Here is a 27428-nt window from a genome sequence, read left to right on the forward strand (position 1 = left end):
GCGCTGGAGCGCTGGGGATGAGCCACGTCAGTGAGGGAGCGGTGCCAGATCCCCGGGCTGCTCCCCAGTCTGCAGCGCACCCGCACAGCACAGCCCAGCCCCGGCTGACTGAGGCAGGCAGGATGATCCTAATGACTATGATCGCCCGGGTGGCGGACGGGCTGCCCCTTGCAGCCTCCATGCAGGAGAACGAGCAGGTAAGAAGCAGCAGAGAAGGAGAGGGAGCCAGCCCCCCCCCCCTCCCTGGGCTCTGTCTGGAAGTGTTATTGTGGGGGTCACTGGAGTAGCAGTAATAGGTTTTACTCAACACACATCTGGGCTCTCGATTTAAAAAAAACATCTTGTCATGACTTAAGGCCGTTGCTGTTTTCTTGCAGTCTGCAAATGCCAACCTTTCCCCCCTTCCCATTTTGCACCCTATCCTCTCCAGCTGGACAGTTTTGAGTGCATGCAAAAGAGTCCATTCATCGCCTTTGTCCTATCCCCTCAGTTTAAGGGGGGAGGGAAGAGAGGAGGGGGGTGTTGTCTTGCGAAAATATATGCCACCCTTGCCCGCCTGGGGACCTTTCCAGGTGGATCATGCCCTGCTGCCCCTACCTGCGCTGTCGGCTGGGTTGCCAGTCTGTGGGAAGGGAGGTACTTTTTTTTTGTGTGTCTCGTTTGAAGGGTGGTCGTCGTCGTGTCGGGAGAGGTACGATACGTCAGCCTGTTGGACGGCGAACTCCCAGGACCCCCCCCCCCCCCCCCCCTCCCAACCGTGTGTTAATAACCGTGTCATTAGTGGCGCAGTGGGTTAGCCCTGTGGCCTCACGGCGCCGAGGTCCCAGGTTCGATCCCGGCTCTGGGTCACTGTCCGTGTGGAGTTTGCACATTCTCCCCGTGTTTGCGGGGGTTTTGCCCCCACAACCCAAAAGATGTGCAGGCTAGGTGGATTGGCCGCGCTAAATTGTCCCTTAATTGGAAACAATGAATTGGGTGCTCTAAATTTAAAAAATAACTGTCGTTTGTTTTGGATTTTCCCCCCCCCTCCCCTTTTTTGGCGGCGTTGATTTGTAGGAGCACGAGGAGAGAAGTCGTAAGAGTCATAGAATCAGAGGGTCACTGCAGTGCCCATTCGGTCCCATCGAATCGACACCGACCATCTGAAAGAGCATCCTGCCTAGGCCCATTCTATCTCTGCAGTCTCACCTAGCCTGCACGTCATTGGAAGCTACGAGGAAATTTAGCCTGGCTAATCTAGCTGATTTGCCCATCTTCGGACTGTGGGAGAAAACCGGAGCACCCGGAGGAAATCCGCCCAGCCACGGTGAGAATGTGCGAATGCACAGTCACCCAAGGCTGGAATTGAACCGGGGTTCCGGATGCTGGGGAGCTGATAGCTGTGCCACCGTGCTACACCTACTCGTGGTGTTTCTAGCACAAAAGGAGGCCCTTTGGCCCATTGTTTCTGCACCGGCCATCAAGCATCTATCTCTTCAAATCCAATTTCCCCCCAGCACTTGCTCCATAGCCTTGTAAGCTCTGGCTTTTCAAGTGGTCAACTAAATGCTTCTTAAATGTTGTGAGGATTCCTGCTTCTACCACCCTTTCAGTCAGTGAGTTCCTGATTCCCTCCACCCTCTGGTGAAAAAAGTATTTCCTCAAAGCCCCTCTAACTCTCCTGCCTCTGACATTAAATCTGTGCCCGTGGTTATTGACCCCTCTGCCAAGGGGAAAGACTCCTTCCTATCCACCCTATCTATGTCCCTCAATTTTGTACACCTGGATCAGGTTGCCTTCTCTGCTTTTAAGTAAAACAATCCCAGCCTAACCAGCCTCTCTTCATAGCTGAAATTCTGCAGCCCAGGCAACATCCTGGTGAATCTCCTCTGCAGCCTCTCGAGTGCGCAATCACATCCTTCCTTTAGTGTGGGTACCAGTACTCCAGCTGTGGCCTTATGTTTTTTTTTTACAGCTACATCATAATCTCCTTGCTCTTGTGCTCCATGACACCTCAGCTACCAAAAGTAAGTTTTCGCACTGTTCTCTGAAGTAGGGTTATGGGAACTACATCCTCCTGAGGGGGCTGACTGGACCTGTGGTTTAACAGCGCTGTCCGACAGGTGGCAGGCATTTCCGATGGGACGGCACGCTCCCTCAGTAACGCACTGGACTGTTAGTCACTCCCCTCAGTGCTGCACTGGGGTGCCAGTCAATGTTTATGTAAATGCTGCAGTGGTGACTCAAACTGACAATTTTGTAACTCCAGTCATATCAGGCAGGTTTCAAGTTCTCTATATTTGTGGTGTGGAATGGTTTCTGTTGTAATGATTCACCTGCGTTACAGTGCATCAAACCTGTGGTGTTGAGATCCAACCTCCCCTTCTCCCTGACAGGCCCTCACAGGCACTGGGTGACACAACACAAAAGTAGTGACAGCACAGCGTTTGCATAATTTATGGTGATATTGCTATTGGCAGAACTGGCTGACAGTTGGCAGCGTTTGCAATGAGACCGCTAATCTTTCAAGGAGGATGTCAGAGTCTTGCTTGTTATTGTTAATTGTGACGTTTGCTGCCAGCAGATATTATACATGGTGAAGCTCTTGTCAAATTGACCCGTGACTTTCGATCGAGCAACCAGATATTCAGGTGGACGAGAAGTGGTGATCAAATCCGGGGTTCAGACAATGGCTATAATTTCATCATCGGAGTTTATAATAATGACTTATCTTGTGATAAACTTTCTGAACCCTTCGATTAGATTCCAGTCTGTAACTCAGTCCCAGGTATCCATTATTCTATATATAAACCATCTGAACCCCTCGATTAGATTCCAGTCTGTAACTCACTCCCAGGTATCCATTATTCTGTATATAAACCATCTGAACCCCTCGATTAGATTCCAGCTTGTAACTCACTCCCAGGTATCCATTATTCTATATATAAACCATCTGAACCCCTCGATTAGATTCTAGTCTGTAACGCACTCCCAGGTATCCATTATTCTATATATAAACCATCTGAACCCCTCGATTAGATTCTAGTCTGTAACGCACTCCCAGGTATCCATTATTCTATATATAAACCATCTGAACCCCTCGATTAGATTCCAGTCTGTAACTCACTCCCAGGTAACCATTATTCTATATATCAACCATCTGAATCCCTCGATCAGATTCCAGTCTGTAGCTCACTCCCAGGTATCCATTATTCTATATATAAACCATCTGAACCCCTCGATTAGATTCCAGTCTGTAACTCACTCCCGAGTATCTATTATTCTGTATATAAACCATCTGAACCCCTCGATTAGATTCCAGTCTGTAACTCACTCCCAGGTATCCATTATTCTATATATAAACCATCTAAACCCCTCAATTAGATTCCAGTCTGTAACTCACTCCCAGGGATCCATTATTCTATATATAAACCATCTGAACCCCTCGATTAGATTCCAGTCTGTAACTCACTCCCAGGTATCCATTGTTCTATATATAAACCATCTGAACCCCTTGATTAGATTCCAGGCTGTAACGCACTCCCAGGGATCCATTATTCTATATATAAACCATCTGAACCCCTCGATTAGATTCCAGTCTGTAACTCACTCCCAGGTATCCATTATTCTATATATAAACCATCTGAACCCCTCGATTAGATTCCAGTCTGTAACTCACTCCCAGGTATTTATTATTTGATACATAAATTATCTGACTCTCTCAATCGGATTCCAGTGAAACATAGTGTGGTGTTTGCCCCCTTTCTGGGGCGATCTGTTGAGAGGGTGACGCGACCCAGGTAACCTGTCGGGGACTAGGGTAGGTGATTGCCCGAGCAAGCGTGGGTTTCTGTATCAGTTCGACCCTGGAAGCTGCCGCCGCCACGAGGCTGCCAGCCTCGACATTGTAGTCATATATGTAGATAAACGTTGACATTTATATTTACCTGACTGGTGAACGGGAAATATTGCGCTGGCGATGAGGATGAAAGAAAACAACAACGGTCCCAAGATCATGAGTATTTAGTCACGGTGAAGTTCAGTTCGAGTTGAGAAACAAGAAGAGTGTGAGCAGGTCTGCTCTTATCCGGGCGGATTCATCCTGTTGCAGGATTGGACACAATACAGTGAACCTTTGGGCTTCTTTAACGGGCCAAAAAAATAGAGGAGAAGAGGAAGAGAAAGGCAATCCTTCTGAGAACGTGTGGGGCCCAGGCCTGCAATTTAAGACGCAGCCTCCCATCCTCAAGCGTGTGCTCGACTCCCAAGTCGTTCACCTGAGATAGTTGAATTGGTTGAGAACACTCCACCGCCAGCTGAAACCATCGGTAATACCGCAGCAATTTTAGTTCATCTCAACCGGGAGAGCCCCTGGGGAAACTATTGACACTTATACAACCAAGTTGCGACAGAGCTGAAAGACGTTGGAGCCACTCTCAGTCTGCGGGACTGTTTAGTCAGCATGGTAAATACGGAGGCCATACAAAGCAAGCTGTTAGCAGAGGCAAATACAAATTTTAAGAAGGTGCTAGAGATGTCATTGGCGATGGGGAACACTGAGAAGGGTACAGAGGAGCTTCATAGCGTGCAAAACGGCGCGGTACACCAGTTAGGGCGGGAAGTTGCAGTCAAGCCAATAATGAAATTTTAAAACGAGAAGCAAATGAAGCCATGAATAGAGCAAGAAAATTATAAAGGCCAATCAGTTACCTGGGATTGAATTAGAGTGTTACCGGTGTGGGGGTAATATCATCATAACCTTTTATTAGTGTCACAAGTCGGCTTACATTAGCAATGAAGTTACTGTGAAAATCCCCTAGTTGCCACATTCCGGCGCCTGTTCAGGTACACAAAGGGAGAATTCAGAATGTCCATTTCACCTAACAGCACATCTTTCGGGACCTGTGGAAGGAAACCGGAGCACCCGGAGGAAACCCACGCAGACACGGGGAGAACGTGCAGAAGCCGCGAATCAAACCCGGGACCCTGGAGCTGTGACGCAACAGTGCTAGCCACTGTGCTATGGCGCCGCCTAGAAAATCGCTCCCCTGAGTGTATTGTCTGCCACGGGAGGGGTCGCGTAAGGCACCGATGTGGAAGTAAGTCAAGCTACACAGTAACAGAGTTAACGATACATTGCAAGTGCATAATATGGAAGAGTCCAGTACTACGCATTGAAATGCCCACTCATTGTTCAACGTGAAAGTGGTCAAAGTAACTCCCATCGCTGTGATGCTTTTGGTAAACAGTATGGCCCTTAAAGATGAAAGCTGACACAGGAGCCTCTGCCACGGTGATAGGAGAACACACGTTTTGATACTTCCAGGAAGGAGTTTGGCTTTTATGATGGCTGCAAAGGACACTGGATCGGCAATTGATCTCCCTTGTGTGCTTCATGCAATACGAGTTCCCCTGTTTGGCAGGTGGAGGCTCTCTCAATAGGATGTGCAAGTTGGTAGTTTAAAACCCGCAGTTCTGATCCGGTCTGGCATTTCTGTCGATCTCCAGGTTGGGACAAAGTGTTGTATCTTAATAATGGGAAAACTGGCCTTGGCGAAGTTATTACACCAGCCATGAATTTGAGGGGTACCGCAGCAAAACTAACAACGTATACAGGAGAGGCCATCAAGATAAAGGGTACAAACATACGTAGTACCTGTAATCTATCAGCAGTAGTCCACTCAGCTCCCAATAATAATACTGTCAGGCCATGGGCCAAGTCTTTTGGGCCTTGATTTGCTATGTCAACAAGTTAAACGGGATGGAAATCTTCCAAGTACTGGAAAAGGGTCTGCCGGAGTTAATGAAGAATTATGAGAATGTTTGTTGCGACGAGTTGGCTAAAATAATGGGCCTCCAGGCTGAGATCTATGTTGATCCAGAGGCAGCCCCTCATTTTATTTCGGGGGTGACATCTGCACCAAACGCCTTGCGATAAACTTTGGACACTGAGTTGAAGAGATTGGAAGAACTGGGTATTATCCCGCCAGTTCAATTCACGGAATGGGCAGCACCCATCGTCCCTGTGATAAAGCCTGACATGACCATCCGCATCTGTGGAGACTACAAATTAACAGTTAATCAGGCTGCCATGTTAGATAAGTATTCAACCCCAAGATTGGAGACTACTACGCAAAGCTGGCTGGAGGTCGGTCTTATTTCGAGCTAGTTTAGGGCAGCACGGTAGCATGGTGGTTAGCATAAATGCTTCACAGCTCCAGGGTCCCAGGTTCGATTCCCGGCTGGGTCACTGTCTGTGCGGAGTCTGCACGTCCTCCCCGTGTGTGCGTGGGTTTCCTCCGGGTGCTCCGGTTTCCTCCCACAGTCCAAAGATGTGCGGGTTAGGTGGATTGGCCATGCTAAATTGCCCGTAGTGTCCTAAAAAGTAAGGTTAAGGGGGGGTTGTTGGGTTACGGGTATAGGGTGGATACGTGGGTTTGAGTAGGGTGATCATGGCTCGGCACAACATCGAGGGCCGAAGGGCCTGTTCTGTGCTGTACTGTTCTATATTCTATGTTCTAGATATGAGCCACGAGTATCAGCGTCTTGAGTCAGACAAGGCATTCCGAGGTTATGTTCGGATAAACACACACGTGAGCTATTTTCCAGATGATAATGGAAAATCTATTGCAAGGTCTGCCACGATAGTATACCTGGATGATGTTTTGATAACAGGATCATCAGAGCCTAGTTAACTTAGAGGAGGTGCTAAAGAAATTTCAAGAGGCTGGAGTATTCCTCCAGAAGGAAAAATATACTTTTCAAGCCGCTTAGCTTGCCTATCTGGGGTAACGAGGATTATACCCCATGGAAGACGAGGACAGAGCAATAGAGGAGGCACCAGCACCCACAAACACATCTGAGCTCAAGTCATTCTTGGGAATGGTGAATTACCATGGCCCCTTTCTGCCAAATCTGTCAACATCATTGGCCCCTTTGCATCTGCAACTAAAAAAGCACCAGTGTTGGGTTTGGAAGACGTTCCAGAGAGAATTTTCTTTTTAAAGCAATTGGTACATTCATTGAGTTTTTTGGTGCATTTCGACCTGTCTAAGGAATTGGTGTTAACCTGCGATGCCTCTACATCCGGCGTGGGCAGAATACTGTCCCACAAGATGGACGGCGGACCTGAAAGACCTATAAGGGTATGTCTCGAGAACCCTCTCGGAGGTGGATAAAGGCTACCCACAGATTGAAAAAGAAGGCTTGTCAATAGTATATGGGGTTAAAAAAAGTTCCACCAGTACGTATGTGGTTCACCATTGTTACGGACCACAAACCACACTTGTGTCTTTTTTTAAAAGAAGATTAGACTATTCCTACAACCTCGTCGGCAAGAATTTGGCACTGGGCTTTAATTTTGTCAGCCCGTGAATATATTCAGGCACCGACCTGGAACACGTATCATGAATGTGGGTGTGCTTACCAGAGTGTGTAGCCCCCCCCCCCCCCCCCCCCCCAGTCCGGCAGGAAATTGTTATAGTGTTGAGTTTCTTGGACATGTTGCCAGTTTTGGCGCAGCAAAGGAAGTATGGGACCAGCAGGGATCCGCTATTGTCCAAAGGGAGGCAGAGGTTGGGCCACTGAGCCAGTTTCTGAAGGCCCGAAACTATACCAGATACAAAAGGATGGTTTGAGGAGAGAAAATGGCATCATTCTTTGGGGAGTCAGAGTAGGCGGCCCTGTACCAGGAAGGGAGTTGCTCCAAGCCCATTTTCATGATGCCCATCCTACTCACCGGGTGAGTAGGCAACACGGTTGCCTATGTCTGAGATGAGGGTGCAAGAATGGTGGCCTGGCATCGATGCTGACATTGAGAGGCTGGTGAAGTGCTGTGAAAGGCGCCAAATGCAACAAAGGTTGCCTCCTACAGCCCCACTGCACCCTTGAGATTGGCTGGGCCGGCCATGGGTATGGGTTCACGTAGATTATGTGGGGCCTGTCTCGGGGCACTGTTTTTGCTCCCTCTTGATGCCCATTCGAAGTGGATGGAAGTGTTTGAAATCGGAAACCACCTGGAAGACTGAAGCTATGGGCAGCACGGGGGCACAGTGGTTAGCACTGAGGCTTCACAGCTCCAGGGTCTCCGGTTCGATTCCTCGCTGGGTCACTGCCTGTGCGGAGTCTGTGCGTTCTCGCTGTGTCTTCGAGGGTTTCCTCCGGGTGCTCCGGTTTCCTCCCACAGTCCAAAGACGTGCAGGCTGGGTGGATTGGCCACGATAAATAGCCCTTAGTGTCCAAAAAGGGTAGGAGGGGTTATTGGGTTACGGGGATAGGGTGGAAGTGAGGGCTTAATTGGGTCGGTGCAGACTCGATGGGCCGAATGGCCTCCTTCTGCACTGTATGTTCTATGAAGGCTGATTGCCTGTGTTTAAAGTTCAAATTATTGAGGACTTAATTATTGTGGACGTAGAAAATAACTTTTGAGAAGGAGGGATGTGGTGTTTGTCTCCTGTTGTGGGACGATCTTCTCACACCACTAAGTATGTGGGATGCAATCTTGGTCACCGCGATATGTGCGTTAGCACCTCAGGATCAAGGCTGCCTCAGCGACGATGCAAGTAGGGCAGAATCGACTGTTGACCATTGCCGAGAGGGTCTCTAGGCCCAGTTAACCAATCAGGGACCAGGGTGAGGGGTCGCCCTAGCAAACGCGGGTTTCTATATCCGTTCCAGCCCAGAAGCACAGCCTCTGCATTGTCGTTTATAAATAAATGTTGCAGTTTTTATTTACCCAACTGCTGAACAGGAAATATTACTCCTAGCGAATTCTCCATTCGTGTAAATAGAGAGAAAGCGGGTTCGGAGTATGCGGCGCTCACCCAGGCTCCAGTCCCACCACTGTGCCTTGCTCCCACATTGGGTTTCCAGCTAAATATAATCAACAAGCTGTCTCAATCACCCACCCCACCCCCAACACCTCCACGTCAGTACTTGGTAAGGAATGGGCGGATATAGTGATGGTACAAAGGTTGGTTCTCTGACAACTGGACTGCACAGTACTCAAATGAGATACTTGCCTTGGGCTGTAGGTGAGAGAGAAGCCCATTCAGTCCTTCCGGCCTGTCCAGTTCTCCGTTGGGATCGCACCCTCAGTTATCCTTAACCAACAAAAATCTAAATCTTGAAAACTCCAGTGCCCAGCATCCATCGCCTTTGTGGGGGGGGGGGAGAGAGCGTTCCTGATTCCCACTACCTTTTTGGTTGAAGCATTGATATATTTGAGACTGGGTTAGACTCCATCTGCAAAGAAAGCACCTCTGCATCTACTCTCTTCCTTGGGTTCCTCCAGATCCGCTCCGGTGCAATCTCCACCGCGGGTAGAAGAAGGAGGCAGGTCCGAGGTGCCACTGTCAGCGGCTCAGTGCTGAGGGAGTGCTGCACTGTCAGAGGGTCAGTACTGAGGGAGTGCTGCACTGTCCGAGGGTCAGTACTGAGGGAGTGCTGCACTGTCAGAGGGTCAGTACTGAGGGAGCGCTGCACTGTCAGAGGGTCAGTAATGAGGGAGTGCTGCACTGTCAGAGGGTTAGTACTGAGGGAGTGCTGCACTGTCCGAGGGTCAGTGCTGAGGGAGTGCTGCACTGTCAAAGGGTCAGTGCTGAGGGAGTGCTGCGCTGTCAGAGGGTCAGTACTGAGGGAGAGCTGCACTGTCAGAGGGTCAGTACTGAGGGAGTGCTGCACTGTCAGAGGGTCAGTACTGAAGGAGTGCTGCACTGTCAGAGGGTCAGTACTGAGGGAGAGCTGCACTGTCAGAGGGTCAGTACTGAGGGAGTGCTGCGCTGTCAGAGGGTCAGTACTGAGGGAGTGCTGCACTGTCAGAGGGTCAGTACTGAGGGAGTGCTGCACTGTCAGAGGGTCAGTACTGAGGGAGAGCTGCACTGTCAGAGGGTCAGTACTGAGAGAGAGCAGCACTGTCAGAGGGTCAGTACTGAGAGAGAGCAGCACTGTCAGAGGGTCAGTACTGAGGGAGTGCTGCACTGTCAGAGGGTCAGTACTGAGGGAGAGCTGGGCTGTCAGAGGGTCAGGGCTGAGGGAGTGCTGCACTGTCAGAGGGTCAGTACTGAGGGAGTGATGCACTGCCAGAGGGTCAGTGCTGAGGGAGTGCTGCACTGTCAGATGGTCAGTACTGAGGGAGTGCTGCACTGTCAGGTCAGTACTGAGGGAGTGCTGCACTGTCCGAGGGTCAATACTGAGGGAGTGCTGCACTGTCAGAGGGTCAATACTGAGGGAGTGCTGCACTGTCAGAGGGTCAGTACTGAGGGAGTGCTGCACTGTCAGAGTCAGTACTGAGGGAGTGCTGCACTGCCAGAGGGTCAGTACTGAGGGAGTGCTGCACTGTCAGAGGGTCAGTACTGAGGGAGTGCTGCACTGTCAGAGGGTCAGTGCTGAGGGAGTGCTGCACTGTCAGAGGGTCAGTGCTGAGGGTGTGCTGCACTGTCAGGTCAGTGCTGAGGGAGAGCTGCACTGTCAGAGGGTCAGTACTGAGGGAGTGCTGCACTGTCAGAGGGTCAATACTGAGGGAGTGCTGCACTGTCAGAGGGTCAATACTGAGGGAGTGCTGCACTGTCAGAGGGTCAGTACTGAGAGAATGCTGCACTGTCAGAGTCAGTACTGAGGGAGTGCTGCACTGTCAGAGGGTCAGTACTGAGGGAGTGCTGCACTGTCAGAGGGTCAGTACTGAGGGAGTGCTGCACTGTCAGAGGGTCAGTACAGAGGGAGTGCTGCACTGTCAGAATGTTAGTACTGAGGGAGAGCTGCACTGTCAGATGGTCAGTACTGAGGGATTGCTGCACTGTCAGAGGGTCAGTACTGAGGGAGTGCTGCACTGTCAGAGAGTCAGTACAGAGGGAGTGCTGCACTGTCAGAGGATCAGTGCTGAGGGAGTGCTGCACTGTCAGAGGGTCAGTACAGAGGGAGTGCTGCACTGTCAGAGGGTCAGTAATGAGGGAGTGCTGCATTGTCAGTGGGTCAGTACTGAGGGAGTGCTGCACTGTCAGAGGGTCAGTGCTGAGGGAGTGCTGCACTGTCAGAGGGTCAGTACTGAGGGAGTGCTGCACTGTCAGAGGGTCAGTGCTGAGGGAGAGCTGCACTGTCAGAAGTGCTGTCCTTTGGATGGGACGTTAAAGCGAACCTTTGTTTATTCATTCGAATGGAGGCAAATGATCCAACGGCACGATTTCATACTGCTTTATATCTCTTCCTCAACCAAAACCACACAAGACAGATGATCTGGTCATGATTACACTATGGTAGGTGCTTACTGCGAGCAAATTGGGTGCAATGTTTCTTAGATTTCAGCAAATTGGCTGTCGTGTTTCCTATATTACATTTGGGGCAGCATGGTAGCACAGTTGCTTCACAGCTCCAGGGTCCCAGGTTTGATTCCAGGCTTGGGTCACTGTCTGTGGGAAGTTTGCACGTTCTCCCTGTGGATTGGCCATTCTAAATTGCCCTCAGTGTCCAAAAAGGTTAGGTGGGGTTACGTGGATAGGTTGGAAGTGTGGGCTTGGGTGAGGTGCTCTTTCCGGGGGCCGGTGCAGACTCGATGGGCCGAGTGGCCTCCTGTGTTGTAAATTCTATGATTATAACAAAATTGGCTGCTGTGATTCCTACATCACAACAGTGGCTGCACTTCAGAAAATTCTTTGTTGGTTGTAAAGCTCTTGAGGGAACACTTTGAGGTTGTGAAAGGCTGTGTGTCAATGCAGATCTTTTTCTTCCTCCAACTATGTCATCCTCATGGGTATCTGACCCCCCCCCCCCCCCCCCCCCTACACACATCCCCACCCTCCGTTAAAACTGATGTCAGTAACTGATAACATGCCACGATAACTCAACCTGTCCCAGCTCCTCGGTGCGGTTCTGCCCAGTCTTCATGTCCTCCCGGAATCCAAAGGCCTTCAACAATCAGGCCTGCTGACACAGGACCTGTCTAATATAGCGTCTCTCTCTCTCTCTCTCTCTGTCCTTCCCAGCCCTGCTGTGTTCTGAGTTGTAAAACGTGGTGCTTTAACTGATGTGGCAATAAAGGAAAAGATTACCCAGAGCGATATAGAGAGGAGCGAGCAAAGGGCAATCGGATTGTTGTGTGGATCTGGTCAGTAAGTTGGCCAACTGCCTTCGTACTCTTTCCCCCCCCCCACCCCCTTCTCGTGCTGGGTGAGGTGTCTGTCTACATTGGAAGACATAATAACCTCGATAACAGTCAACAGCTTCCTGGAAACAGTTGAACGCAGACATGAGCGGACATTGATTGAGAGTTGTGAGAATCTTATTATATCATCACTGCCACGCTGCTCACAGCAAGAGATGATGTAGAGCAGTAGGAGTGAATTACAGACTGGCAGCTGGAGCGTTCGCCGGGACAGTGTGGAGGGGGCTTGTCGAAGGGCCGTCTTGCGGGCCTGACGGGTTGGTCTGAGCCAGCCCGCTACGCCACGCCATTGGACTTAAGTCAGGTCTCGGGCAGGGCGCTGATACAGCACGGGGGGGTTGGGGGGGGGTGGGGGTCGACTCTTGGTCGGCTGACAGACAGGCATCCGGCCACAGGCCCTATAATCAAATACATGGGAAGGCATTGACTTTTGTGCCGGGCAATGAGGGCATATGCTCACAGAATATGGGGCAGCATGGTAGCAAGGTGGCTCACTCTGTGGCTTTGCAGCGCCAGGGTCCCAGGTTCGAATCCCGGCTTGGGTCACTGTCTGTGCGGAGTCTGCACGTTCTCCCCGTGTCGGCGTGGGTTTCCTCCGGGTGCTCCAGTTTCCTCCCACAGTCCAAAGACGTGCAGGTCAAGTGGATTGGCCAGGATAAATTGCCCTTAGTGTCCAAAAAAGAGGTTAGGATGGGGTTATTGGGTTACTAGGATGCGAGGGCTTAATTGGGTCGGTGCAGACTCGATGGTCCGAATGGCCTCCTTCTGCACTGTATGTTTGTGTTTTAAACGAATACTGAAGATAAGGTGATACATTTTTCTTCTCCTCTGCTGCCTGTTCACAGCGATGCAGATCTGCGATGTGATGATACATTTCCGTTCCTCCCAGCCTGTTCCTTATCTTTCAAAAGGATTGTGCATCGTCACATCCCATCCGCAACCCCCTGCCTCGCAAACAAGTCAATATTTGAAATGTGACCCCCCCCCTTGAGACCCACTCCCGCCAAGCGTATCAGCCTGATATACATGCGACGTGACTCTCCGATTCTGACAGGATTCATGGAGTTCCACGCCAGCAAAACTGGCGCCGCACCTGGACCGATTCAGTAACCGTGAAGGGGCTAGCACCGACGCCATGCGGAACGCAATCGGTAACAATGGGGAACGATGCAGGATTGGCTGGGTCCGAGATTGACACTCAGGAGGCTGATAGGCTGCAGCCGCAGGCACTTTGCCCCCCCCCCCCCCCCCCCACCACACACACCCCGTTCCAGCCAACAAGATGGCAGAGAGCTGCCCCCCCCCCCCCCGTTTCACGGACGGCAAGCTGGAGACCCTCCTGGCTGCGGTGGAGGAGCGGCGGTTGACCCTGTACCCCGGCCCTGGAAGGAGGCTGCCAGCCGCCGCTGTTCGCCGTGCCTGGGCGCAGGCGGCAAAGGTGGTGAGTGCCGTCAGCACCACTGTGCAGGTGGGTCAGCAGTGCCGGAAGAAACGGCAAGAAGACCTCAGGCCGGGCAGGGGGAGTAGGCAACACGGTGCCTCTGGCACTAACCCCCCCCCACCCACCCACCTGGAGGGAGGCTGGGACCATCCCCCCAGGAGAAGGCTCCTCGTCACAGCAGGGAGCGGGAGTAAACTGGAGGGGGGCTACCGGACCTCGGTCCCCCACCGTGGTAGAGCGAGGGCCCTGGACCTGGTCGGTGACCCGGAGCGAAAGGGAGGTCGCAGGAGTGGAGGCTGGCCGTGGTCAAGGAAGAAGGAAGTGAGACCCCGCTTGGTTGCGATTACCCGACCACATGTGTCAACTCCACCCCCCCCACCCTCACCACCACCCCTGCCCATGGTCTAATCATGAGTCTTGTCTTGTGTCTTGCAGGGCTTGCTGGTGATGGGACGGTCCATCCGGTGACCCCGCCTCCAGCCAGTGCCACATCTGAAACCCCCCCCGGTGAGCCGAGCAGTGATGGGAGAAGCTCGGACACCAGCCTTCCGCCCGAGAGCCAGGACACCCCAGGGCTCGAGTCGGAGGATGACACTGACTTCCCGTAACAGCGTCTCCAACACCCTCCACCATCCCAGAGACACTGACCTCGGTTGGCCATGTTAGTGAAGAGGCTCCTGGGAAACTCTCTGGTGCTCAGCACACAGCTGCTCCAGTACAGCAGGTGGAGGTAGGAGCACCCGAGGGGGAGGACGGTCGGTGGGCAGCCGACCCCAGGGACTAGCTGTCGTCCAATCGGGTTTCGGGCCTCTGGAACGGACAGTCCCATCAATCGTGGAGATGCTGTCGCCGAGCCAGGGACTACATGAGAGCACTCGCCACCTGCAGATGCAGTTGGAGGAGTCCAACCGCCTGCAGGAGCAGGAGGTGGTGTCGACAAAGCCTGTCACCCAGGGCAACACCGCATGGGTGGCGACCAGGTTGGAGGCATTGGAGGCAAGGGTTTTGGCTGTGGATCAGTATGTGCAAGGCCTGGGGCATTCTGTGCGGGGCTGGCCGAGGCCCAGGGCAGGGTTGCTGCCTCACAGGTAGCCATGTGCTAGAGCCACCTGGAAATGGCAGCGGTGCTCCTGAGCATGGCCCAGTCACAGCAGACCATGGCTGGAAACGTCGGCAGCAATGCCCAGGCGCGGCCGACGTGGCGCAGACGCATAGGGAGGTGGCCCAGTCCCAGAGGGAGGTGGCCCAGCCCCAGAGGGAGGTGGCCCAGCCCCAGAGGGAGGTGGCCCAGCCCCAGAGGGAGGTGGCCCAGCCCCAGAGGGAGGTGGCCCAGTCCCAGAGGGAGGTGGCCCAGTCCCAGAGGGAGGTGGCTCAGTCCCAGAGGTGCAGACTCTTGGCTGATGTGACACAGACCCAGAAGGTGGTGGCACAGGCAATGGGTGATGTGGTGCAGTCCCAGACGGAGATGGTCCAGTGCGCCATGGCCGCGAGTGTGAGGACCCTGGCCGAGACCAGAGCGGGTCCCATTTTGGTGTCTCGCGCAGGGGAGGTGCCGGAACACCACAGCATCTCAGATCCCCCCCCCCCCCCCCCCTCCCCGGCGCAAATGCTGGGCAGCGGGCAGAAAGGTGCGGCCCCATGGCACCTGGGACACCAGAGTAGCAGCCGGCTCCACCCAGGCCCGGATTACCGCAGACCCATGTCACAGGGCAGGAATCACAGCAGGCCGCCTCCACTCCTGGATGTACTTCCTGGGGATCCACCTAGACATAGTTTTGGGGACCGTAAGGCCAGTCGGTTACACACCAGTTAAGTTGGCACGGGTGCAGGACACAGTTTAGTTATAGGAGCTAGGGCACAAATCTGTATATACTTTGTCACCTTAAACATCTGTACACATTGTTACAACCTGCCTCGGTTCTCTGTCAGATCGGTGTGAGGGGTGGGCTGGCCTGGGATGGGGGGGACAGGGGAATGAGCAGACATTGTGGTTGGCCTGGGCTCCCAAGCCCCCCCCCCCCCGCAACCGTTCCCACCTTCCCACCACCCCCGTCCCATGGATCCGAGAGGACCGTGTAATGGAATGGTCAGCTCGCATGTCGGTATCACCCAGGCGGGGGGGGTGGGGGGAGAAAGTGCTACCGAGGCCGGGAGTGAGACATTGTCAAACGATGCGGTGCATCAGAGCTCATCGCAGAGCGGGTTCTCATCATCCTCCATCCCATGGACCGGATCCGGTAGTGCGGCAGGTATGTATCACGGAGTATCGGGCCCAAAATTGAATGATGCGCAGCTGATGGTCACACATCAGCTGCCTGTTCGTCGAGTGGAACCCCTTTCGGTTTGTACAGAGCGGCCTGTCATCGAAGGGAGACGTGCACCGTGTCGATCGCCCCCTGGACCTGGGGCATCTTGGTAATGGTGGCGAAACCCACTGCTGAGCCATTCTGGTCGGCTCAATCCACATTAAAATGGATGTATTGACCGACTGGGCATAGCGGGCCTCCTTGATGGTGCGGATACACCTGTGCACCGAGCTCTGTGAGATCCTGGACAGGTACCCAATCCCGTTTCCCGATTATGGCGTGAGCCAATGGAGAATTCCGTCCATGGTGCGTTACTCCTGCGAGTGTTTGATGGGGACAGTGTAGAAGGAGCTTTGCTCTGTATCTAACCCTGTGCTGTACCTGTCCTGGGAGTGTTTGATTGTACAGTGTAGAGGGAGCTTTACTCTGTATCTAACCCCGTGCTGTACCTATCCTGGGAGTGTTTGATTGTACAGTGTAGAGGGAGCTTTACTCTGTATCTAACCCCGTGCTGTACCTGTCCTGGGAGTGTTTGATTGTACAGTGTAGAGGGAGCTTTACTCTGTATCTAACCCCGTGCTGTACCTGTCCTGGGAGTGTTTGATGGGACAGTGTAGAAGGAGCTTTGCTCTGTATCTAACCCCGTGCTGTACCTAATTTGGGAATGTTAAATTTGCGTTGGATATCTGAAATAAGAAGGGTAAGCTTCAAAATGATATACTGTACTCTGTCCTGTAACATTTTATTACATATGTAATAATTATGTTAACATTTATGCAAGTCAAAGCGTATTGGACAAATAATTGACTTTTTTTACTGAAGTAACAGGTTGATGCGAGGAATGCAGTGGATGTTGTCTTTTTGGATTTTAAACCGTTGGACACATTACCACATAAAAGGCTGGGTAACAAAATTAAGTCTCATTGTGTAGAATGATCAATGTCCAATTGGACGCTAAAGTTGGCCTGAGGATACTCAGCAGTGCATTGTGGGAAATGGTTATGGAGTGTCCCAAGGGTCGCTGCTCTGACTACTGTTTTATTTGCGGGATATAATGCCTTGGATGTTGGATAAAGTAACATTTCAAAGTTTGCTGATGGTTCAACGTCCGATGTTGTTTCATTTCAGTCGGGCCGGAATCTACAGGAGTATCAAAACCAGGCCAAGCAGCTCTTCCGGAAGCTGACGGAACATTCTCCAACACGATGCACCCTGGAGACGGGACTTCTGATGTTTCAGTAGGTGGCACCGACTCTGCTCGTCGATTGTGTGTGAGGTTGATCTGGGGTTTGCCAGCAATGTTACTGTTCAAGTGTTTGCCTCATCTCCCTGGCGTCCCCGAGCATCAGTGACTCCTGTTAAAGGTGGTTTGAGTCAACTAATTTCCTGAATTAGTAGCTTGAGCGCAGAACAGATGAGATTCAATGCACAACTTAGCGTACCAGTAATACTTAGATTGGCAAGTTAGGCTATGGGGGCATCGGCTGTGATGGGTGATTAGTCTAGAGGAGTAAGTGAGTTAGGGCGGAGGAGGGACAAGGGTGGATGGGAGTAAGGGCGGGGGAGGGTGGATGGGAGTTAGGGCGGGGGAGGGTGGATGGGAGTTAGGGCGGGGAGGGTGGATGGGAGTTGGGGCGGAGGAAGGTGGATGGGAGTTAGGGTGGGGAGGGTGGATGGGAGTTCGGGTGGATGGGAGTTAGGGCGAAGGAGGGTGGATGGGAGTTAGGGCGAGGGAGGGTGGATGGGAGTTAGGGCGAGGGAGGGTGGATGGGAGTTAGGGCGGGGGAGGGTGGATGGGAGTTAGGGCGGGGGAGGGTGGATGGGAGTTAGGGTGGGGAGGGTGGATGGGAGTTAGGGCAGAGGAGGGTGGATGGGAGTTAGGGCGAGGGAGGGTGGATGGGAGTTAGGGCGGGGGAGGGGGGATGGGGGTTTGCGCGGGGGAGGGTGGATGGGAGTTGGGGCGGGGGAGGGTGGATGGGAGTTGGGGCGGGGGAGGGTGGATGGGAGTTGGGGAGGGGGGATGGGAGTTGGGGCGGGGGAGGGTGGATGGGAGTTAGGGCGGGGCAGGGTGGATGGGAGTTGGGGCGGGGGAGGGTGGATGGGAGTTAGGGTGGATGGGAGTTGGGGAGGGTGGATGGGAGTTAGGGCGCAGGAGGGTGGATGGGAGTTAGGGCTCAGGAGGGTGGATGGGGGTTTGGGCGGGGGAGGGTGGATGGGAGTTAGGGTGGATGGGGGTTGGGCGGGGGAGGGTGGATGGGTGTTAGGGCAGGGGAGGGTGGATGGGAGTTGGGGCGGGGGAGGGTGGATGGGAGTTAGGGCGGGGCTGGGTGGATGGGTGTTAGGGCTCCGGAGGGTGGATGGGAGTGAAGGCGGGGGAGGGTGGATGGGAGTTGGGGCGGGGGAGGGTGGATGGGAGTTGGGGCGGGGGAGGGTGGATGGGAGTTGGGGCGGGGGAGGGTGGATGGGAGTTGGGGCGGGGGAGGGTGGATGGGGGTTAGGGCGGGGAGGGTGGATGGGGGTTTGGGCGGGGGAGGGTGGATGGGAGTTAGGGCGGGGAGGGGGGATGGGAGTTGGGGCGGGGGAGGGTGGATGGGAGTTGGGGCGGGGGACGGTGGATGAGAGTTCGGGCGGGGCAGGGTGAATGGGAGTTGGGGTGGGGGAGGGTGGATGGGAGTTAGGGCGGGGGATGGTGGATGGGAGTTGGGGTGGGGGAGGGTGGATGGGAGTTAGGGTGGGGGAGGGTGGGTGGGAGTTAGGGTGGGGGAGGGTGGATGGGAGTTAGGGCGGGGGAGGGTGGATGGGAGTTAGGGCGGGGGAGGGTGGATGGGAGTAAGGGCGGGGGAGGGTGGATGGGGGTTTGGGTGGGGGAGGGTGGATGGGAGTTAGGGCGGGGGAGGGGGGATGGGAGTTAGGGCGGGGAGGGGGGATGGGAGTTAGGGCGGGGAGGGGGGATGGGAGTTGGGGTGGATGGGAGTTAGGGCGGGGGAGGGTGGATGGGAGTTGGGGTGGATGGGAGTTGGGGAGGGGGAGGGTGGATGGGAGTTGGGGCGGGGAGGGTGAATGGGAGTTGGGGAGGGTGGATGGGAGTTGGGGCGGGGGAGGGTGGATGGGAGTTGGGACGGGGGAGGGTGGATGGGAGTTGGGGCGGGGGAGGGTGGATGGGAGTTGGGGCGGGGGAGGGTGGATGGGAGTTAGGGCGGGGGAGGGTGGATGGGAGTTAGGGCGGAGAGGGTGTATGGGACTTAGGACGGGGGAGGGTGGATGGGAGTTGGGGTGGGGGAGGGTGGATGGGAGTTAGGGTGGAGGAGGGTGGATGTGAGTTGGGGCGGGGAAGGGTGGATGGGAGTTAGGGCGGGGGAGGGTGGATGGGAGTTAGGGCGGGGGAGGGTGGATGGGAGTTGGGGAGGGTGGATGGGAGTTGGGGCGGGGGAGGGTGGATGGGAGTTGGGGTGGGGGAGGGTGGATGGGAGTTGGGGCGGGGGAGGGTGGATGGGAGTTGGGGCGGGGGAGGGTGGATGGGAGTTAGGGCGGGGGAGGGTGGATGGGAGTTGGGGCGGGGGAGGGTGGATGGGAGTTGGGGCGGGGGAGGGTGGATGGGAGTTGGGGCGGGGGAGGGTGGATGGGAGTTGGGGCGGGGGAGGGTGGATGGGAGTTGGGGCGGGGGAGGGTGGATGGGAGTTGGGGAGGGTGGATGGGAGAAGAAATGTCTCCTCACCTCAGTCCTAAAGGTTTACCCCTTTCACTCAAACTATGTTCTGGACTCTTTCCCTCCCCCCCCCAACTATAGGGAATCTACCCTGTCTAATCCTGTTAGAATTTCATACGTTTCTACGTGATCCCCTCTCACTCTTCTAAACGCCTAACCGATTTAGTCTCTCCTCATATGACAGTCCCACAATCCCAGGAATCAGCCTGGTAAACCTTTGCTGCACTCGCTCCATATCAAGATCATCCTTGCTCAGGTAAGGACACCAAAACTGCGCGTAATACTCAAGTTTGGTCAGAAGAAGAAGGACACGCAATATAAAATAGGGGGTGAAATTCATAAGAGAGTGCAGAAGCAGAGGGACTTGGGTGAATCTGTGTATAAGTTATTGCTGGTGGCAGGACAGATGGAGAGCGTGCTTAATAAAGCATATAATATTCTGAGCTTTGTTAAATCAATAGGGACGTAGAGCGCCAGAGCAAGGAGGTTATGTTGAATTTGTTTCAGACATTAATTCGGCCTCATCCGGAGCGCTGTATCTGTGTTTGTGTGGTGTCTCCTGAGCCAGGTTGAGCACAGTTCTGATTGGTAGATCTGAGCAGGCAAAGAGGTGTGCGGTGTGTTGGCCTTGCTGTCATTGCCAGCCCAGTGTCAGCCGCCAATTTCCACAGGAGGTTCGCTCTCGCCTTGCTCTTGGCTCTCTGGGTTCTGGAGGTGTTCACCCGGACTCCGTCCCGCAACACTCCATCCAGTCTCATTCGGACCGTACGGCCGTTTTCAGCGGGATCTTTTTTTTAATGTGTGCCGACAGCTACCTGATAGACCGGGGTGTCTGCTACCTGGTGCTGTGCGAGGGGAACTACTCCAAGAAGATGGCCTACGCCTTCCTGGACGACCTACAGGCGGAGTTTAGCGAGCTCTACATTAAGAAGGTGACAACCGTCTCCAGGCCCTACGTATTCATTGAATTCGGTAAGGTGGGGCAAAAATAAAAGTGAAAACCACCGCATGGTGGGGTGATGCGGGGGGGTGGGGTGGGGGGGAGGGCACCATTTGGCTTGGGGCAGAGGAGGTAAGTCCAAGGTGTCGGTCAGCTTGCAAAACCTCCCGCGTGCCGGACTTGCGCACATGTGAAATCAGAATTCTCCACAAAATTACAAAGCAGATCTAAATTTTGATCCCGCCCAATTCAACACCGACTTCTAGAAGAATTAAAGCCACATCTAACTGACACTGCGCATCCAAATCACCGTGCTTTCTCACCATTTTAACGGTGAATTCGATAGTCTCTTGGTAGTACGCAAAATAAAGAGACGTGCTGTCAAAGATTTTTGCCTTGCACTCACCGGGCAGAGGCAGAAATGTCAAACAGCCAACAAAAGCATGGGGGTGGGGTGGTGGGGGTGGAGTGGCGGTTGCAGTTCCCAGGTGTATTCCCCATGGCAACGCCTCGACCAACCAACGTCAAGTTCCCAACCCCTCATGCAGTAAACGTTGTTGCTCCCTTTGTAATTTTGCATTCTTGCAACTGCCCTGATGAGTGCAAGATGCAAAACTTTGACAGTCTGTCTCTCTTCACTGTATTTAATAGTCGGCTTCACTTGAATGTTTCATGGTCGTGCTCACCCCTGTGTGTTGTGATGGAGGGGGGGGGGAGGGAGAGAGGGGAAAGAGAAGTGTCAAATTCGGATCTGATTCCCTCTCTTTTTGAATATCAGACCGTCACTCATTCCCTCAGCCCCCAGGAGAGTCGGGCCACTCTGAGGAGGAACCGGGTTGTTCAGCTGTGCACGAGTTGGGGGGGTTTCGGGCGAGGGGAGGGCAGGCGTTTCTCGCAGGTTTGTTCAAGTTCAAAGGGAGAGCTGGCACGGGAGTGACACTTGGAGCAGTGATGTATTTGCTGAGTTAAGGTTGCTTTTCCCTGGTGCTAGGGTGTAAACAAAAGACAAAGTCTCACAAGACAGGTTACCAGGGTGACGGCTCCATTGGAAGAAAAATCAGCTGCGATGATTGATTGTTAATTGGTCTCCCAGCCGCATGGTAATTGAGCTCAGTTCATGTCTAGGTCACAGTGACTTAAACAAGCTTAACCCCTCGGCTACCATGCCAAGTTCAGAACTGACACGCATTTCTATCGCACCTCACACAACCTCGGACATCCAAAAGCGCGTGAGGGTCAATGGAGTGTTTCTGAAGGGTAGTCACCTGCCGAAATAAACTCCACAGCCAATTTGCAGACAGCAAGCTCCCACAAGCTGCAGTGTGAAAACGACCGGGGCAGTTGGGTTATTTTTGGGATGCGGGTTTACGGATAAATATTGGCCAGGATATCGTGGGGAACTTTTACACTCATCTGAGATGGCAGACTAGACTGCAGTTTAGTGTACCATCTGAAATTTGGCATCTTTTGACAGTGCAGCACTCCCTCAGGACTGACCCTCTGACAGTGCAGCACTCCCTCAGTACTGACCCTCTGACAGTGCAGCACTCCCTCAGGACTGACCCTCTGACAGTGCGGCACTCCCTCAGTACTGACCCTCTGACAGTGCAGCACTCCCTCAGTACAGTACTGACCCTCTGACAGTGCGGTGCTCCCTCAGTACTGACCCTCTGACAGTGCAGCACTCCCTCAGTACTGACCCTCTGACAGTGCGGCACTCCCTCAGTACTGACCCTCTGACAGTGCAGCACTCCCTCAGTACTGACCCTCTGAAAGTGCAGCACTCCCTCAGCACTGATCCTCTGACAGTGCAGCACTCCCTCAGTACTGACCCTCTGACAGTGCCGTACTCCCTCAGTACTGACCCTCTGACAGTGCAGCACTCCCTCAGTACTGACCCTCTGACAGTGCAGCACTCCCTCAGTACTGACCCTCTGACAGTGCAGCACTCCCTCAGTACTGACCCTCTGACAGTGCAGCACTCCCTCAGTACTGACCCTCTGACAGTGCAGCACTCCCTCAGTACTGACCCTCTCACAGTGCAGCACTCCCTCAGTACTGACCCTCTGACAGTGCAGCACTCCCTCAGTACTGACCCTCTGACAGTGCAGCACTCCCTCAGTACTGACCCTCTGACAGTGCCGCACTCCCTCAGCACCCATTCTGCCTGAGGGTGACCGTGCTTGCCCTGCTTCTGTTGGCTCTCACCAGCTTCCTTTTAACCATTTCCGCTTTCTCCCGCTGCCCCCACTCCCCGCCCACAGACACCTACATTCAGAAGCTGAAGAAGACATACAGCGACTCGTGGTCCCGACGCAAACTGGGTTCCATCAACAGCGAGCTTCACGATGTGCAGAGGATCATGGTAACCAACATTGAGGAGGTCCTGCAGCGAGGGGAGGCCCTCTCTGGTGAGTCACCCTCGGGCACAGGTTCACAGCGCCCGGTATCCAACGGGGGAACACGGGGATGCGGCCACACGCCCAGGGAAGAAGCGCGGCGCAGGTGCCGAGAGTTTGTTGCGCAGCGAGTTGTGTGAAGCCTGACAGGGAGGTGAAAGCAGATTCCGTAATCGCTTTAAAACGGATTCATGCTTGACAAAGTTTTCCGGCCGATGGGGAAGAGACGAGGATGAATTGGAGCGCTCTTTCCAGGGGCCAGCAGGCAGGATGGGCTGAATGGTCTTCATGGTGTGGTGCTTGGCTCTTTGCTGACTGGATGTGAAGGGAAGGGGCGGAGTGAGCAAAAGGGATAACGCCTTGCAGCCGCTGCAGTCCCGCAGGTGTAGGTACTCCCACAGTGCTGTTGGGGAGGGAGTTCCAGTGACCCAACGGAAGTGACGGAACGGCCGATTGTATTCCCAAGTCAGGATGGTGGGATGGCTTGGAAGGAAACGTGCCGGTGTTCCTGAGAATTACCCATAGGACACTATGAGCTAAATTGCCCATAGTGTCCTAAAAGTAAGGTTAAGCGGGGGGTTATTGGGTTACGGGTATAGGGTGGATACGTGGGTTTGAGTAGGGTGATCATGGCTCGGCACAACATCGAGGGCCGAAGGGCCTGTTCTGTGCTGTACTGTTCTATATTCTATTACATGGAGTACATTGCTCAGAAACGTCCACTTGACCCATCCAGCCCCAGCTGGTATTTATGCTCCACACCTCGTCCCGCCTTCCCTTCTCTCACTTTACCATTGTAACCATCTCATTCCCTTCTCCCTCACACGCTCGTCCAGTTTCCCCTTCAACACATTGGGACTATTTCCTTCAGTCAGCCGCCGTGGTAGCGAATTCCACGATCCTATCCCCTGAAGATGTTTACTGGAGGCTGGTCCCACTCGTCAGGCTGGCCTCTCGACTGTGAATCTTCATCTCCAGTTGCACCCAGGCCCCTCCCACAATCCTATTTCCGTGCTTTGCACTCGACCCCAAACTCTTGCTCCTGCTTCCGTCGGCCTTCGCCAATGGCACAAAACTTGGAAGTATTGCCACGGTGGCGAGGACAGTATAGAACTTCAGAAAGGCCACGGACAAGTTAGTGGAGTGGGCAGATGGAGGGGGCGGCGGCGTCGTGGTCACTGGACTAGTAATCCAGGGAACCAGGGTAATGCTCTGCGGACCCCCCCGGGTTCGAATTCCACCACGGCAGATGGTGAGGCTTTGAAGTCCAACGATGACAGTGAGACGAGTGTCTGTCGTCCTGAATCCGGTCTGGTCTACGTGTGACTCCAGTCCCATAGAAATCTGGTTGACTCTTAAATTCCTCCAAAATGGCCTCTGTTCAGGGGCAATTGGGGATGGGCAACAAACGCTGGCCCAACCCAGCCACACCCACATCCCAATGAATGAATGAATGATTTTTTTTTAAAAAGGTAGGTGGCAGATGAAGTTCAATGCGAAGACGTGTGAGGTGGTGCGTTTTGGTCGGAAGAGTACAGAGACACAATATAAAATAAGGGTTAGAATTCTTAAAAGGCTGCAGGAGCACAGTGTATAAATGCATAGATAATTGAAGATGGCCAGACGGGTGGAGAGAGCAATTAATAAAGCTTAAAGTATTCTGGGCTTTGTTCACAGAGGCATTGAGTGCAAGAGCAAGGTGGTCATGACACTCGTTCGACCTCAGCTTGGATATTGTGTACAGTTTGAGGCGCCACACTGTAGTAAGCATGTGAACACATTGGAGAGATTTGGGAGAGGGTGGGACTGGTTGGGACTGTTCCCCTTGGAGAGAAGAAGGGTGAGGGGAGATTTGATAGAGGCGCTCAAAATCATGAGGGAGCGGGACAGAACGGAGAGGGGAGGAAACCGGTCCCACTTGGCAAATGGCCAAGAACGAGAGGGCACGAATTTAATGTGATTTTGCGAAAGAAGTAAATGTGATGAGAGAGAAAACTTCATCGTGCAGCGCGTGGTTGGGGTCTGGAATGCACCGACTGGAAGTGAGGTGGAAGCAGGGTCAATCGAGGCATTCAAAAGGGCATGAGTTGAGTATCTAAATGGGAACAATGTGCATGGGTATGCGGGAAAAGGCAGGGGTGGGTGGGGTCATTCTCAGTTAGCCTTTTGCCGCCCCTGACACGCGACCTTTGACCCGGACCAGTGACGCTCGGTGATGTAAGTGTTGACTATCCCCATTGGCTGATGAGGGCTGGCAGCAGGGATGTAGGGCAAGCGGGTCTGGACCGTCGTCCGTTCTGAACTTTCTAGGGCAGTGTGGTGGCACAGTGGGTTAGCACTGCTGCCTCACGGCGCAGAGGTCCCGGGTTCGATCACTGCCCTGGGGTCGCTGTCCATGCGGAGTTTGCACAATGTCCCCCTGTCTGCGTGGGCCTCACCCCCTCAACCCAAAGATGTGCAGGGTAGGTGGATCGGCCACGTTAAATTGCCCCTTAATTGGAAAAAGTTAAATAGATAAATAAAAATAAACTTTATTTCTTCCTCAGCCCTCAACACCAAAGCGAGCAACCTGTCCAGCCTGTCCAAGAAATACCAGCAAGATGCAAAAGAACTCAACTCCAGGTCACGCTTCACCAAGGCAGCAGCCACGGGCATCTGTCTATTCATGGTGATGCTTTACTTCTGGTGGTTGTGATCGGAATTGCTCGAGATGGGCGAATGGACACGGCGACAAATCGGGGAATCAACTAACATGGACCTTTAACCGGGAAGGTTCCGGAACACTAACAAACTGTACTGCCGACTGACAATGTAAAGCTGACTCTATAATTGTACACTCTTGGGTGCTGGTCTTTTGTGGGCATTATTCGTCACTGCTTTGATGAGGGGTGTTGGTGCTGGGAAACAGAAAAACCATCTGATTCCATAAGAGCCAAGTGTTGGCATCAAACATCCCAGGGTAGGTGGAGCACAAGTTAAACACCAGAGGAAAAACCCCATCTACACTGTCCCGTCCAATACTCCCAGGATAGGTTACAGCACAGGTTAGATACAGAGAAAAACCCCTAGACTGTCACGTCCAAGACTCCGAAGGTAGGTACTGCAGAAGTTTGATACAGAGAAAAACTCCGAGACTGTCACATCCAAGCATCCCAGGGTAGGTACTGCACAAGTTAGATACAGAGAATAACTAGACTATCCCGTCCAAGCATCCCAGGGTATGTACTGCACAAGTTAGATACAGAGAAAAACTAGACTATCCCGTCCAAGCATCCCAGGGTATGTACTGCACAAGTTAGATACAGAGAAAAACTCTGAGACTGTCCCATCTCAGGACTCCCAGGGTAGGTACTGCACATGTTAGATGGAGATGAAGTCCTTCTTTACTGTCCTATCAAACATTCTCAGGGTAGATCCTGCACAAGTTACATACAGGAAAAACAAATTCTTTACTGTCCCACCAAACACTTCCAGCACAGGTATAGCACATGGTTAGATACAGAGTAAAGCTCCCACTCCACTTTCCCCTTCAAACACTCTCATAGAACATAGAATTGACAGTGCAGAAGGGCAGGCACAGCATAGGTCTGTCAGGGCAAACACTATTTCAGGAGTCTGCAATTGCCTGCTCCCCTCTTCCTGGTCCCCATTTTGATTTGTGCCTATTTTTTTTTTTTTTGGATTTCGTTATCAATAGCAGTCTCTTGGAACGGTGGCCGTTAATTGTCATTTTAATTTAAAAAAAACTTCTCCCTCTTTGAAATTGAATTTTCTTCGTAAAAATAAAAAAAAACATTCAGCAAATGTGGTTCATGTTGCACTCTTCCCAGATCTTCTGTCTGTAAACCCCCGGCCCAGCAGCTGGGAGCTGAATGACACTCTAGCGCTGTTCTGTAACTATCCACCAGGCCTTGGCTAACAGATCGCCAGGATCGGGGACCACAGTCTGCTTTATTTCGTCCCTTCGTCGCTACCCATTACAGAGTGACTCGGAGAGTCTCCCAGGTCAGTTCAAATTATTGGCGTCTTCGCAGACTGGGGAAGATTTGATGCAAAAACATTTCCATTTCTTAATGATTTGTACTGGAGTGTCACTACCCAGTAACACAGTTTGCTACATAATATGTAGAGAGTGTTATACCCAGTAACACACGATGTTATATAATATATGTGCTTAGTAAGCTCAGAGAAGGGGGCAAAAGAGGGGGAGGTGTGGCGCTGCTAGTCAAGGACAGTATTACGGTGGCGGAAAGGATGCCAGATGGGGACTCTTCTTCTGAGGTAGTATGGGCTGAGGTTAGAAACAGGAAAGGAGAGGTCACCCTGTTGGGAGTTTTCTATAGGCCACCTAATAGTTCCAGGGATGTAGAGGAAAGGATGGCGAAGATGATTCTGGAAAAGAGCGAAAGTAACAGGGTAGTTGTTATGGGAGACTTTAACTTTCCAAATATTGACTGGAAAAGATATAATTCGAGTACATTAGATGGGTCATTCTTTGTACAA

General features: G+C 52.9%; 1 protein-coding gene across 1 annotated transcript; it reads left to right on the forward strand.

The window, feature by feature from the left end:
- Nucleotides 1–26729, forward strand: LOC119976122 (vesicle-trafficking protein SEC22b-like). The gene is made up of 5 exons (XM_038816300.1): nt 1–197; nt 17009–17118; nt 20398–20558; nt 22791–22937; nt 25472–26729. Exons 1-5 carry the CDS (start codon nt 18–20, stop codon nt 25618–25620), a joined length of 747 nt encoding a protein of 248 aa, XP_038672228.1. The 5' UTR covers nt 1–17; the 3' UTR covers nt 25621–26729.
- Nucleotides 26730–27428: the final 699 nt, after the last annotated feature.

This window comes from Scyliorhinus canicula, chromosome 13, assembly GCF_902713615.1.
Source record: "Scyliorhinus canicula chromosome 13, sScyCan1.1, whole genome shotgun sequence".
In the NCBI taxonomy this organism is placed as follows: Eukaryota; Metazoa; Chordata; class Chondrichthyes; order Carcharhiniformes; family Scyliorhinidae; genus Scyliorhinus; species Scyliorhinus canicula.

What these genes read in the sequence shown, in the direction of transcription:
- LOC119976122 (XM_038816300.1), top strand. Translation starts at nt 18, where the DNA reads ATGAGCCACGTCAGTGAGGGAGCGGTGCCAGATCCCCGGGCTGCTCCC. An exon ending in CTACGTATTCATTGAATTCG is followed by an intron (nt 20,559 to 22,790) that starts GTAAGGTGGGGC and finishes CCCCGCCCACAG; the next exon opens with ACACCTACATTCAGAAGCTG. An exon ending in GCGAGGGGAGGCCCTCTCTG is followed by an intron (nt 22,938 to 25,471) that starts GTGAGTCACCCT and finishes TTTCTTCCTCAG; the next exon opens with CCCTCAACACCAAAGCGAGC.